This window comes from Clinocottus analis, unplaced genomic scaffold (assembly GCF_023055335.1).
Source record: "Clinocottus analis isolate CAN_PGR_092001 unplaced genomic scaffold, fCliAna1.0.p SCAF_9, whole genome shotgun sequence".
Lineage (NCBI taxonomy): Eukaryota > Metazoa > Chordata > Actinopteri > Perciformes > Cottidae > Clinocottus > Clinocottus analis.
The window spans coordinates 4,189,465-4,203,808 of record NW_027176251.1 but is presented as its reverse complement, the minus strand read 5'-3'; the positions used below and the strand labels follow the sequence as shown (position 1 = coordinate 4,203,808).

Below are 14,344 nucleotides of genomic sequence, written 5' to 3'. Positions count from 1 at the left end.
TTCGTTACATCCTGTAGTCTGACAGATCTGTGAGAGTCAATTTGAAGTACAACAGTCATATCCCCCTAAATTATTCTTCAAATCCAAATGACGGGAACCCTTTCACCTATAAAAGAAAATGTAAAATTCAGCAGCCCCGCCATACACACTGAATTACAATGTCATTTCAAAATGTCACATCACTTCAAAGTGTTTCTCTACGTTGAAGTAACAAAGCGAAAGTCAGTATAGTTCTAAAGAATTGATCTTCACACCATTACATGCAGAAAAGAGTGCAGAGTGATTTATTTCAGTGGGCCACGGGAAGTAGGCGGACCGGATGTGCCGGATTTTGTTTTTTGTTTTTCTAGTCGAAGTTGAGCATGTGGCCGTCAAAGTGGGTGAGCACATGATTCTCAAACACCTTCTGGTCGCAGTCCAGCGGGAACTGCTCGCTGCACATGGGGCAGATTTTCCAGTGGCTCTCCACGTGCTCCTCAAACTTGCTCTGGTCGTAGTTGGGCGGGAAGATGACCTCACACAGCGGACATCGCTTCATGTCCATGCTGCGCACGGAGAAGACAGAAGAAGAAGAAGAAAAAGGCAGGGAGAGGACGCTCACGTTAATATGCAGTCGAGCGATGACGTGGGCAAACCAGAAGCGCCGGCTAATAAAGAGCATCTGTCTGATGCGACGTGGGTGGCCTGCTGCATGACTAATACCAACAAAAGGGGGTTGTGCAGCAGAACAAACACTTCGCACATGTTACAATGCACAGGTTTAGAAAATGTAGGGTGCAGCAAACTTGTCAGGCATTTATTAGAGTTTAAGCGTATGAGGGTGTGTTACCTGGGATCAAAGCAGAAGGCAGTTTGTCCGTCACTCACAAATGGGCTGTGAGTTTCAGCTGCTGCGGGCTCTTCGTTGGTATTACCCTGAGAAATAAATGTTTGTGTGTTATGATCATTTGTGAATATTTACTACAAAGGTAGAAAAGAAATGTGCGAGAGAATACCGACATCACAGTGTGGGCTTACGTTGTTGTTGTTGTTTTGCTTTTCCTCGGACTCCTCGTGGCCTTCAGGCCGGCTGTGGTTGCGGGTGGGTTGGATACACACCACATTACTGTCCCAGGAGGGCGGGCCCACTGGGGGCAGCCTCAGTAGCTGGTCATCTGAGAACTCCTCATCTTCATCATCTGCAGGGAGAGAATTCAGAGTCATAGTTGCTGTAAATACAAGCCAATTATTACCCGGAGAATTTTCCACAAAATAAGATATGTGAATCTCAAAAAGGAGACCAAACCTTTTGAGTCTGAGATGGCGTAAGGGTTCCCAAAATGCAGCTTGCTGGGGCTCTGAGAGACCAGCAGGGGGGTGGGGGCATCCTGGGTGTATGGGACAGGGTACTGCAGGAATAAAGGCACACTGGACTGGATGCTCTCCAAACTGGTTTTCTCACTGCCGCCCTGATCTCCCTTCCTGCTGCTGCTGCTGCTACTGCTGCTGCCACCCTTCTGGAGCTCCTGAGCAGGAAGCAGCAGAATAGAAAAACATTACTTTTTTCATTTTACAACAATAAACAACGATGTTCAAGTTAATCATGTTTTATGTATCTCAATGCCCTCTTTCAAGGCAGGGAACACGTCACTGCTTAAAAAAAATAAAAATAGAAAAATCACACTGCAGCTCCTGGGCTATGAGTTCTTGCTTTTTCTCTCGCTCACACAAACAGTTTAATTTGTGCCTTCATTAAAAAAGAAACTCTTCTCTTTTTCAAAGGGAATGGGAGGCTGTGTTTTATTGATGTTAGTTGCAGACACCAATTTAGTTTACAATCTAAACCTCAAATTGGGTCATTCTGCTCTTCTTAGCTGTAACAGCATTACCTCGAAGCAACATTGTAGGTCAGTGAGGACCTTGCTGTGGTCCAAAGTAATGGAATGGAAAATAAGAACTCATTTACTTTGCTTCTACAATTAGAGGCATATTAAACACAAACCAGATTGGGAGAGGGAAACTGGAAGGGGAATGGGCAGTTTTCAAGGAATTTTTTAGAGTGGAAGAAGTCTATAAAAGAGAAAATGAAAGCTGTCACTAACCCCCTCCACTTTTTCCTTCTCCTTCACAACAAGTGCTAGTGTGTCCTTCAGCTCCTTCAGCTCTCGACCCTTCTCAGCTACCTGGCTCTGAGGTAAACAAAAAACACAATCCTCAAACAAATGACATGCCGGTGATTGAAATACTCTCAGACCCGCGGTACGTGACATTAATTGATCGCAGCCATAAAAAGCTTCCCTTTGCAGAGGACTGATTTATGCACAATACGGTCAAAGCAAAACAACCTGTTTGAATTCCTCCTAGACACTAAGCAAATATCCGCCTGGCCCGTGCCAAGCACAGCATTAGCCAGGCAACTGGAGATGACTCCACAGAGCCAAACTTCGCTTGTCTCCAGAGTTTGAAATAAACAGCAGTAAAATGTCGTCTCACAGATAGGCCTGCTCATAAACAACACTGTCACAGAGGCTCTGTTCAAGGGGAGCGATAGCATCAAAGGCTCCATCCCAGAGCTTAACCAGCCATACCCAGCAGTAAAAACGCTGTAAGTGTCCAAAGACAGACCTGATTTGAAAGCAGCGGCAGAGCATCTCTTGCAACAAATGGCCTGACCGCAGTGCTAAGTGTCTAGACTGACCTTGTAGCGATCTTCCTCTGATGCCAACTGCAGTTTCATGTTCTCATTCATCTTCAGTTGTTCCTTAAATTTCACCTCCATCTTGGCCAGCTCATCAGCAAACATGCAGCTACGCTCCTTCTCCTCCTGAAGAGCAGTCAGATATCAACCAGAGCTCTTTTATAAAACAATCATATTTCTTTATCTTACAATGCAGGTGGTACTTAACATGAGTCTTTGACATCCAGGTTTGAACGTCTATTTTGGGAGCACATGATCGGTAAAAAGACGTAAATAATCTGTTTCTTACCACTAGCATCTGCTTGCATTTCCTGTACTTGTCATTCCTGTCGGAAACCTCTCTGCTATATCCTTTCAGCTTTTCCTGGATGATGGCTTCCAACATGGGATCAGCAGCACCTGGACTCCCTGTGGGGACAAGGACAAGATAGACAGTTTGGCAAAGCATGATTGTAGTTTTAACCTGCAATTGTTCATTCCATGCCTTACACTTTGGGAGAGTTAGAGCAAACGTACCTGGCACTGATATGTCTGGACTCACTGATACAGGTATTGTTGAGGCCTCTTGTGCTGAGCTTCTCTTTGGATCCTACAGACAGGACAAAGAAAGTGTTGAAAATGAGCTCTCAATGCAACTAGGAGAAGAAATAAAGCAAACTGCCGCCGGCTTGAGTTAGAGACACGCAATATCAGTAAACAACAAAAATTGAACATGACTTTCAAGAGCACAAACTAAAGTATGCTCCTTAAAACAATTACACAGCAGACAATGTTTTTGTGTAGTAATGAATGTCTGCATTTTCATTTTACAAAAATAAATTAGAATGTGTTAATGTCTTAAACAAGCACATTGAACACTGACAGAGATTCATCTCCACCTTTTACCTCTGAGGGCATTTCGAGGGATGTGATGGTCAGAAATGTGTTACAGAAATCCATTGCAAGTTCTGTTCTCATGTATAATCATAAGCAGAAAGTATGTTGGCTGGTGTCAGGCGGACCTACCCCTTGCTGGTCGGAGAGTCTAAGCACATGTTTTTGCAGTCGCTGACATTCCTTGTATTTCTCCTTGTAGTGTTCTGCAGCCATGTGCAGCCGCAGCCTCAGATCCTCCACCTCTCTCTGCAGCTCTGCTAGCACAGCAGGGTCTCCTGCAGCTTCTTCTTCTTCTGTTTTAGCCTGGTGAAGACAATTATTACAGTAATTAATGGGCTGACTGCAAAAGGTAGCTGGGAAGTTGTAGTGATGGAAAAGAAACCCCTAACAGACATTAGAGATGATCAAACCGAACCATTAAGGTACTACAGGGGCTTTGTAGTCAAGGGATGCTATTAAATTATTCTTTAGTAAAACCATGCTGATCAACAAAAAGCTTTTGTTATGTGGAGCTCTCATGCCGCGCAGGAAACTGTGTTGATCATCTTGACGATGTTATCTTTTTTCTTTTTTTACGCCTGGCTAGCCCTAACTTATGGACATAATTACAGCCGCCTTCAAAGCAGAACCAATAAAAAAAAAAAACCCTGAGAGGCTTTTTGTTTGCTCTTCCTCCCAGTAACGTTCTTCAGTATGCTATGCTTTGTTTCAGTAAAACAAACCATACTTAGAAAAAGGGTTGGACAATAATGATAACGTTTCAATACAGTTGCTCCGTTCCGTTATAAATTTCGATCAATTATGAATTTGGTTATCTTTTTTTCTCATTGCCACACAGCATATGAACATGGTTTATATGCTCACACATCACCTCCGAGATTGACTTATGATTACATCAAACAAGTCAACTAATAAAAGCAATGTTTCATCAATAAAGCCTGTTGATTATCCGTACCGCTTCCATTTTGGCCTCTGTCTTCATCTGCTCCACCAGGCGCTCCAGGCGGACGCACTGGGCCTGAGCTTCAGCCTTAGCCTGGCGAAGGGCATCGGCCTCCAGCTTCATGTGGTAGAGTTCCGACATGGTACGGTCTCGGGTGCTCGAGGCGTCCCTCAACTCAGCGGCTAACAAGGAGGCCTGCTGCTGGTTGGCCTGGAGCTGCTCTTCCTTCTGCCGCAGCTTCTCCTTCATGGCCTTCATATCTCCCTGCCAGAAACAAAGACGTTTCAAGTCAAGGTTTGTTCGTCCTGCAAGGTCATTCTTCTTATTATCAATATTTTGTTTTCATTTTTATCTCATCATTATTATGACCTAAGCACTAATCAAGTTAAATACTGTTCATGACAAATTTATCTTGGTGTTGTGACTTTTTTTAAGTTTTAAAGTAATAATAATTTGTACCAAGGGGGGAACCTTGGCCAGGATCTCTCTGTACTGTTTCTCCTTCTCAGTGAGGCCCGCCTGCAGGCGTCCCACCTCCTCCTTGAACTGGGCAATTGTGTTTTCCTTGTTCACATCCACAGACTTCAGCATCTGCAGCTCTGCACTCAGTTTAGTGTTCTCCAGCTCCCGGTTTTTCAGGTGAATCTGGTGTGCACACAAGAGGTTATGGAGCACAGGATAAGCTATTAAACATAAAGTCCTTGGCATTTGCCTCATTTAAATAACACCAATCACGATCATGTACCAAAGAACATATGAGTATTAACATCAATGTAGCATGGCCTAAATTACAAAACAGGGATTGCGATAGGCCCATAAAGTTGTCCTTGTGCAACGGCTCCAGTGTGGGGGTGCAAGTTAAATTAGATATAGGTTTGTTGCTTCATTTCCGTGGCGTCACTAAATTGTGTGGCGTTCCCAGTTCCTGTGCAGTGCGGACCACAACAAAGGCACGGAAACACCAGACGCACCAGAAGAAGACAGAATAAGGCAAGCCGTCTTTAGACTAAAGGCTCGACAAGAGTATACAGAATAATCACAGTAGTAAAAAGTGAAAAACAGAAAAAGTAAATGAACCGGACTCCAATTTGGGTCATGTAGTATAAAATAAATTATTGTTAATTGTACAGACTGTAAAGCTGTCACTAACATGGCAGTCAACCGAACCCCTGCTAAGCCAACCGAGTTCATATTATGATCATGTGACATGAAAGTGCATCGCTGCTAGCGACCAGAACATTGACACAGTTTATTTTGTTATATATTGTTAATGTGAAGAACTGTACTAATACTACTAGCATATTTTACCTTATAGAGTTCCTTCTCATCTTTCTCATTCTTGAGATGAGATTCAAGAGCCTCTTTCTCTGCTGTGAGTTTCTTTACTCTGTCCTTAAGACTAAAGGAAAGGTCATAAACATTGTTAGTCACAAATTGTATCGCCCATCACACTGTCTACGTTCACATTCAGCGTTTGGAATAATTGATTAGTGATGGTGACCACATTATAGATTATGCTCGACGCGGTTTTTCATGCACTACTCACAAATAAAACAAGCTGCAAGAAAAAGTTTGCTACTTGCTCCCTTATTAAACAGGTTATACATAAAACATGTGAAAAATATGACATGTGTGATGACCAAAACCTGCTTTACAGTGAGTGAATCTGCAACACCACCTGCATCCTGAACTCACCTGTCCAGCTCGGTTTCCTTTTGTAGACCCTTCTGGGTGACTCCAATCAGATCCTCCTCCAACTGTATAACTCTGGCCGTGGCCTCTTCCAGCCTCCTCTTTACTTCCTCTTTCTCTTCCTGCAGGGCCTGTGAAGAGTTCTGCAATTCCTGGGAGACAATCAAGTATAATGTTGGCATAAATAAATAATAATAAATATTCAAACAAAAACAAAAAAGTATACAAAAAGAATGCTTCCGTTTGATAATGTACAGGATCTAATGAATTAATTACTAAGGAGTTCATCATTCTCACTCATAAAACAAATACTTTACTCCAATTGGTGCCAAGATAGGTTCAAGACTGATATAACAAAATAATGCTAACTTCTTGTTATATCACTTTTTCTCTCTTTCTTTGACTGTCTGCTTCTGGTTAACATGCGCAAAGCATAAAAACTTGAGGCCAAAATGAACATTCTGTCACAATGCTGTGCTCTCAAACTTAAAAGAAGACATCAAAAAAGCAAAAATAAATTATTTTTGTTTAACAATTTGTTTATAGAAGGATTTTTTAAATCTTTGTATTCACACCACATTAAAAAAATCATATAAAAGTTTAGCCATAAAATTAACAGCCACAAAATCTGTAATCATGTTTTCATCTGAAAAAGCATATTAAAGGCTGCAGAGGACAGCAATATGAATTAATACTGCCACCGCCGTTAAAACTTAATGCTATGCTATAAAAAACAGCATTACAACTTTGATAATTTAGACATTCATATATGTCAGAGTGTGATTTATGCTTTTAGTGGACCACAAGTTTGAGTAGCTCTGCATATTCGCAGTCTTTCGCTAGAGGGTGCTAAGAGACTGTTTGGCCAAACGTAAACCTGTCCGTGGTATAACTACAAGAACTAGAAAAGAGCATCAGTCATATCATTTAGCACACTTATCAGCATGTGTTGCTCAATCAACAACCAAGAATGACTATAACATACAACAGAAAAAAAGAGCAAGACTTCTTGCTTCATTAACAAATCTGTTAAAACAGCAGCAAACATTTTCCTCCCTCCTTACTGCTGGCACTTCCTGACTGCCCTCAAAAATATACTCAGTCCATTTTCAGCTTACTTGGCTCTCTCTTCTCAGCTGGGCGCAGGTTTCCTTCTCCTGCTCGCACTCCTTCTGCAGGCTCTCCTTCTCAGCTTCCAGCTGCTCCTTCTCGTGCTGCAGGAGGGCCATGTTTTGGACCAGCACCTCTTTTTCTCTCTGGGCTTCCTCCATCTTTTGCTGCACGGGAGAGATGAGTTGGTCAAGCTGTTCGGGCCACTCACATACTAATTAACTTCACTAACAAACAAAAAACACCATGCTCAATGAGCAAATAAAGTTATTCACCACTGTACATCATCTATAACATAGCGTAACAGTTCTAGATGGAACAGCCACGAAAGATCTGAGCACATTGATGCATCAAGCAGCACTGTTATGGCCCGCTGTACCTCAAGGAAGCCGGCCTTGGTGGTGACCACCAGGATGTCAGAGTTGCATTCATCCTCCACAGTCAGCAGCTCGTCCTCTGAAGGGCTGTTGGCACGAAACTGGAACGGCGTGCTGGCTCCCCTGATCTCCCCTTTGTGGGTCACATAGCAGAACTGGTAGAACTCTGCATCATCATTGGGCACATAATATCCTGTGGAAGAAGAACATCCAGTCAGCAAACTCACAGCATTACATAGAAGCAAAGCAAAAGATATCCCTCTGCAACCCCCGACACGCCTTTGTCCTTAGCTTCTCTTAAACTGCACACTTATTCCAAAGTTATTACAAAGTGCAGTTACACCTTGTAATAAGTGTGTGAATTTGGGGAAAAAATGCATGGTTTGAATCTAAAAAGTAAATAAGACTCTTTCTTCCCTTCATGTCACTCTCCATTACTTTTTAAAAAGAAGTATAACAGATTCAATCAAATTTATCTAACACATGAATAGAGCTCTGTGGGGAAAGCTTCACATTTATTTCTACCCACCGATTCAGTTTTAACAATCCTCTGAACAGCACTCAGATATGCAGTTATTAAAAGGTGTCAAAGTTATATAAAACTATGGTATGATCTTACCCTGAAAGACCGCTATTCGGTTGACTGCGGTGCCTTCCACATAGTTCTCTGGGAGAGGCGACCACAAGAATGTGTAATAGTCCCTCGCTGTGCTCCAACCAACCTGTGAGACATTGTGGGGAATACATTCAACCAGACGTTCTCACCACATCAGTGTAAGATAATAACAATGGAGGATTAACAAGGAGACTTCCTAGAATCTACACAGTACCACTTCCAAAATGTCTCATACTGGTTTATTACGGTAATCATGGAGTTTTTTAGATCTATGTTTGAGTGATAGTGCAAGAGTGTACAGAAAAGGAAAAATTATCATTTCTATAAGCCACTAACACTCCCGGTCAACACGTGCAAACGGTCCAGCTCTTTTCATGAGCAAGCCTAACTGAGGAAATGTAACTACAACTCACTTCTAACCGGAAAAGGAAAATAGGTGACAATTTTATACATAGGTGACTTGAAAAATGAAAACCAAAATGTAATTATACGTATTTTATGTGTTGTTAACTGATGGCTGATGAGGAGGGAGTACAAAAAATACATCCATAACTTCAGCCTGGCGCAATAAAACTGTCAAACTAAATCAAAGTCACGTCGTGCTGGCTGGCTCTCAGTGTGCACACTCAGGCACACACGTGCATCCACAACAAGCCCAGTCAAAAACAGCCTATTACACCAGCAACCACCACAGAACATGGATTAAAACGTGTGATTTGACTTGTAAACTTTAGCCAAAATTATATTTTAGATTGTCATGTAGACAGATCTCACTGAAATGTATGCATCATATGTTGCTTTGATGTGTACAGGCATTTTTTCACTATCTGGGCAGTTTATTTTCTCACTTGTGTACAAACAGCCTGCAGCTACAATACTGCAAGTGTTCATCAGAGCCAGAGATAGAAAGCTCTGGTGCTCCAAAACCCCCAATAGTTACCAGTGTAGTTCCAGCCTCCAGCAGTAAAGAACAGGAAGCAATTAAAAGGCACCTAGTTAGAGAGTGTCATTACTGAAGGCTAGCCCTTACCAGTCCACTCATTAGAGCAGCAGAGGTGGTGGTGGGTGAAAGCTCTGAGAGGAACTCTTTCACTTCCAACAGAGTGGTCTGCAATGTGTAGAAATAAGAGGAGCGGAAGGAGAGACAGCATAGAGCTACCATAAAAAAAAAAAACCTGGACTGGGGACCGGTAACACAGGCAACACTGCAAGAGTGAAATCTCCAAACATAAAAGCAGTTACCGAATGGGATCATAAAGCCGACCACTGCATTTTATTTTAAACGTGGCATTTCACCAGCATTCCAGCAAAGTCATACCTGTGTAAGAAAGCTGTGAGAAACCGGTGGCAAAACTGCTGCAGGAGGTGATGTACCGTCTAACAGTTAGACTATATATTGAAAAGCAAGTTGTTCATGAATCACACAAAACGGTTGTGCTTTAAAAACAGGATAATTATAAAGCAGGGCTTGCTTTCTCCTTGGCTACTGTGACAACCTGCCCCAACAGCATTCCACCATGAACCGCAGAGCAGCTTGCATCACGCAGTCTGATAAATGTTTCAACATCAAAAACGGGCCAAAGGCTGCGTTTGTCCATGTGCAAACAAGAACCTGTCTACCATCAATGCATCATCAATAGCATAGTTTGTTTGACTTGCTAACTAAAAGTGTATAATTTAAACATTTGTAAATTATTTTAAAGTTGCCATGTGAACACCTAAATTAGAAATGTGGGGATAATTAATTTTCAATTTAGTCTTAATTCTTCAAATTTATATTTCTTTAACCCAAATTACCACCAAAGATGATGATGAAACCACAGAGGAGCACGATTGCGCAATCAAAGCAGCTGTGCTGACAACTACACTGCAACCGACTGGACCATCTGACCTTTTCTACTCAAGCCGCATGACTGACCAAGACATATCTGGAACATGCACTATATTGAGAGCAAAAGCGCATCAAATAAACGCCAAATAATCGGAGACAGTATTTGCTTTGTTTGGCAAAAGCTAACACCGATGCCCAGTGTATCCAGGTGATCTCTTTGCTTACAAACAGAAGAACTTGGCACCAAACGTCTCATATGTCAGCACTGCCAGGAACATTTACACAATTTACGATCCTGCCCTCAGCCTTTTCCAGCTCAGCTCTGTGTTTTAGAGGCTCGAGAAATTAGTGATTTTAAGATCTAGTTGGTGTCTCGCTTGAGGCTAAGCACAATGCGATGAGGCATCCAACTACTAAGTGATAAATCTAGCATCTTAACAGCCAGACATGATCTGATCTACCGTCAGGATCCTAAGATGACCTCAGTGAGGCTTGACGAAAACTTCTCTATACGTGCATCCACAAATATATCACGCATAGCACACGGTAAGTATATTAACCACGGACATGTTTTTTCTGACACAGAATGGATAAATGGCTTTAGTCAAAGTTACAAAGATGTGAACCATTATAATCGCTCATGCTCAACAAAACTGCAACAATTGGTCTTGTCTGGCTTAATGGCATTACAGCATGGTACAAGAACAAGTGCATGATACAAGTATATGTCTGACTCTTCATACGAGCAGCGCATTCAAGCAGAATGCAACACAGACAGAGAAAGCCATTAGTTTGATATTTTTGTTGCATTTTGTTGCATGTTGGTCCAGAAGAGCCTTGAGCCATCTGCTTCTGAGGTGAAAATAAATGACCGCTCCTATAACAAGATCCATGTGTGACACTGAAGTGTGTTGCAAGGATCAAAATGCTCCATCCCCCCTTTAAAGTTCAAATAAATTTGACAATAGTTGCACTTGCAATCTCTCAGTTTTTCTTTACCAATGAAGTAATATTTTGTTTCCACTTTTTCAAAAAAAAGTACTAGTAATTACTGCAAAAATTAAAACAATCTAAAACATACCTGCAAGGTGTTCACTGGCACAGAGTCATGGATTGTTTAACACATGCTTCGATAGCCACAATGTCATACTGCAGTTACAGATTTACCTTGCAATATATCATATGCACTATGCTCTAGCCATTAAAACAAATACTGTAATACTTCTGCTACTCCAATTACTAATAATGATTATGCATATATTGTTTTCTTTAAAGGCTTGTACAACACATTGAAGAGGGTTCTTCACCTTGAATATGCCAACCCAGTCCTTTGGATTTGGTTTGATGAACTGCGTCAGTGTATAGTGACACTCCAGAGCAGCATGGGGCATGTAACTCTTCCCCACATTCTGGAAGATGACATGGGCAAAGTTTGATGTGTCCATGTTGGTGCTTAATAAAGTCCCGTCCAGGAACAGTGCCATAAATCACTCAGCAGTAGCTACACAGGAAGAGACAAGCCACAGAATATATGATTAGGAACAATAATAACCGTAGAAAAAGAAACAAAATACAACTCTTAAAAAAGACAAGCCCTTTCTACACAACACAACTGATTTGACCCTGACAATCATATAATTACTATACATTGCTGTTGAATAAAAATGAATCTTATTCTATTATTTATCTTGTACAGAGTGAAATCAATTTGAATCATATTTCTATAAGATTGCTGTACATTTTGTGAAAACATCGTCATTTTACTGAAGGTAAGCATTTTTTATATTAAAAAAGGGCTCTGGTCAATTTTCAGATGATAAATATAATCATTATTCAAGGACATGGATTTTTATTTTAATCCAGACCCATGTAAAATGTTTGTGCCATCCTAACCTGCTGTAGTTTTTATTTATTAGAATCATTTAAAAAAAAAAATTTAAAAAAAAAACTGTCAATAAGTGCATGTATCTAATCTATCTTACGTTTTTAGTCATCGGATTAGTGTATGGTATCATTTTAAAGTATTTCCATTAAACAGATGTATTATAGTATCAGCCCTGATTGGGTATTGTCACTAGAAGACAAGCGTTGGCTTGGTTTGTCTTAACATTGAATATCATCAAATGAATCCTGAATTTTGTTTCGTAGTGAAGGGTCCATGCTCAATCAGCAAAAATAGAGGACATGTTTGAAATGAATGCAATCTGGAAGTTTCTCTGTGAGCAACAAAATAGTCACTTATCAGTGGGGAAACCACCTTTACAAGAGAACCCATGACCTATTACTTCCCACAAATGATTGTCAAGGGGTGCAGGTAAATGATACTGTAACTATATACATACAACTTAAACTTAGCAGTAACACCCAAAGTAGTATTGGTGTTTGTTTTAAACTAAACACATATTTTCATTGGTCTTTTCATGTATTTCAGTTCATGTATTTATCAATGATTGCTGAAATAGTGATACAAGTACACTGATAACACCAAAAGGCATGCAAAGGATTTTATGATACAGTGACCTCAAAATGTACTTGGTGGCATATTCCCCAAAATGCAAAATGAATACTTTTGCAAATGACAAATAAGTAAAAGAAATTAATGTTTTATTTAAAACAATAATAACTCAATGTTACCTGTGAGCTAGCTAATGCTTGATGGTTATCTTTTACGCTAATAAGAAAACAACCACTTCAGTGATGAAGCACAATTTAGTATTATTTAGGTGCACTTTATACCCGATAGTAGTAGTGTAACATACTGTGCATTTTAGACCACTTTATTTTCAGGGATATTATTCTTAAATACTCAGATAGTGATGGCAGCAGAGACTAATAAACAGTTCTAGATAGAAGTGACCTCTGTTTTAAGTGAACACGAGGAGCGTGAGTTCTACTTCAGGGGGGATCTTCCATCTCGGCCTCAGCTGATATCATTTTGTCCTACGTAATAGGGCCTGTGACAGTAAAAAAACAGATGCTCGGATGATAATCGGAAACACTGAACATTGTTGTCATCTAACGTTACCTTACAGCGATCACCGGAACTCCGATGTGCGACTTTAGATACGAATTTGGCCAAAGTTGACGATAATGACTGATTTTATATGTTAACAGAAGCAGGCCTCAGTGAACAGCTAATGCAGCTAGCTGGCTAGTTAGCTGACGGTAGCTACCTTTCTGGATTAAATCACACGTTACAGGCTAAATATTACGTTATATGTGTTCTTTGTGACTCCATGGCTACATATGAATTCAAACACTTCAAATACTCAGCATTGGGTGATAAACATCACAATAGCCTCAACGAGGAGAGCAGCTAGCTAGAGAGCTCAGATATCGAGGAGGACATGGTTAGTCGACGTAAACAGTTAGCTTAGCTGTCTCAAAAACATGACACGCGGACAGAATATTAACGACAACTGTGTGGTTCGTCGTGTTGAAAAAAATAAGTATTAAACATACCAAGTTGCCATGTTGAAAAGCAGCTGAAATCCGAGCGTATCATAAAAACAATTGTTGACGCAGTTCAGTGCTTTCCCGTGCCCTCTTCCTGGAATAATAACAACATTGCGTCACTTCCGGACAGGGGACATAGTTGGCAATCCCACCCACTTATAACAATGTAATACTCTTACAAAATAACTAACAATTGTTTGTGGACTTGATGTTGCATGGTACAATTAATGATATCATGGAAGTCCAAATATATAAGCCGTTGTGGAAAGTAACCAGCTGCACAACTTGAATGGTAAACCCTCCCAAATGTGTTGTCATTGTCCATATGGTCATATATCTAATTCAATATATCTTTGGATTGTACATATTGCAATGGTAATGTTGATGCTTAGTTTCTGTGTTCTACTCTGTTGTTTTTAATATCTTTTTTTAAAATATTTATTTATATTTATTTTATATATCAGATATGTATGACGAAAGCAACATGTAACCGGAGTCAAATTCCACGCACATGGCTGATTCTGATTCTGATTATACACGCTACTTTACTATTTTGTATTTTTTCCTGAATTATTTTGTTTCAAAAGTTAGTTTCAGTTAAATATTAACATATACATATGATGCATTCTTACACTGTGGTAGTACTAGTTCTCCCACCTCCGTGGATATGACTTTAGATATGAATAACCTCTTTCAGTAAGCTTGAGAGTTTTACAAAATTATAAATAATACACTTAATTTGTAGAGCACCTTTTATACAAGCAAT

At 40.4% G+C, this 14,344-nt stretch overlaps 1 protein-coding gene across 2 annotated transcripts; it reads right to left on the bottom strand.

Moving 5' to 3' along the window:
- Positions 1-268: 268 nt before the first annotated feature.
- On the bottom strand, positions 269-13,717 carry tax1bp1b (Tax1 (human T-cell leukemia virus type I) binding protein 1b). Of its 2 annotated transcripts, XM_068569244.1 has the most exons (18): positions 13,585-13,717; positions 11,430-11,623; positions 8,295-8,397; positions 7,678-7,868; positions 7,307-7,465; positions 6,192-6,340; positions 5,805-5,895; positions 4,956-5,141; positions 4,509-4,760; positions 3,683-3,856; positions 3,194-3,266; positions 2,967-3,085; positions 2,678-2,803; positions 2,082-2,168; positions 1,286-1,505; positions 1,018-1,178; positions 830-915; positions 269-545 (listed from the first exon to the last, which is right to left on the bottom strand). In XM_068569244.1, the coding sequence occupies exons 2-18, from the start codon at positions 11,604-11,606 to the stop codon at positions 347-349; spliced, it is 2,553 nt and encodes an 850-aa protein (XP_068425345.1). In that variant the 5' UTR covers positions 11,607-11,623; positions 13,585-13,717; the 3' UTR covers positions 269-346. The 2 variants fall into 2 exon arrangements, with proteins under 2 accessions (XP_068425345.1, XP_068425346.1); XM_068569245.1 differs by lacking the exon at positions 2,082-2,168.
- Positions 13,718-14,344: the final 627 nt, after the last annotated feature.

What these genes read in the sequence shown, in the direction of transcription:
- tax1bp1b (XM_068569244.1), bottom strand. Translation starts at nt 11,606, where the DNA reads ATGGCACTGTTCCTGGACGGGACTTTATTAAGCACCAACATGGACACA. An exon ending in GACTCTCCGACCAGCAAGGG is followed by an intron (nt 3,267 to 3,682) that starts GTAGGTCCGCCT and finishes TCCTGTCTGTAG; the next exon opens with GATCCAAAGAGAAGCTCAGC. An exon ending in TCCAGACATATCAGTGCCAG is followed by an intron (nt 3,086 to 3,193) that starts GTACGTTTGCTC and finishes TTGTCCCCACAG; the next exon opens with GGAGTCCAGGTGCTGCTGAT.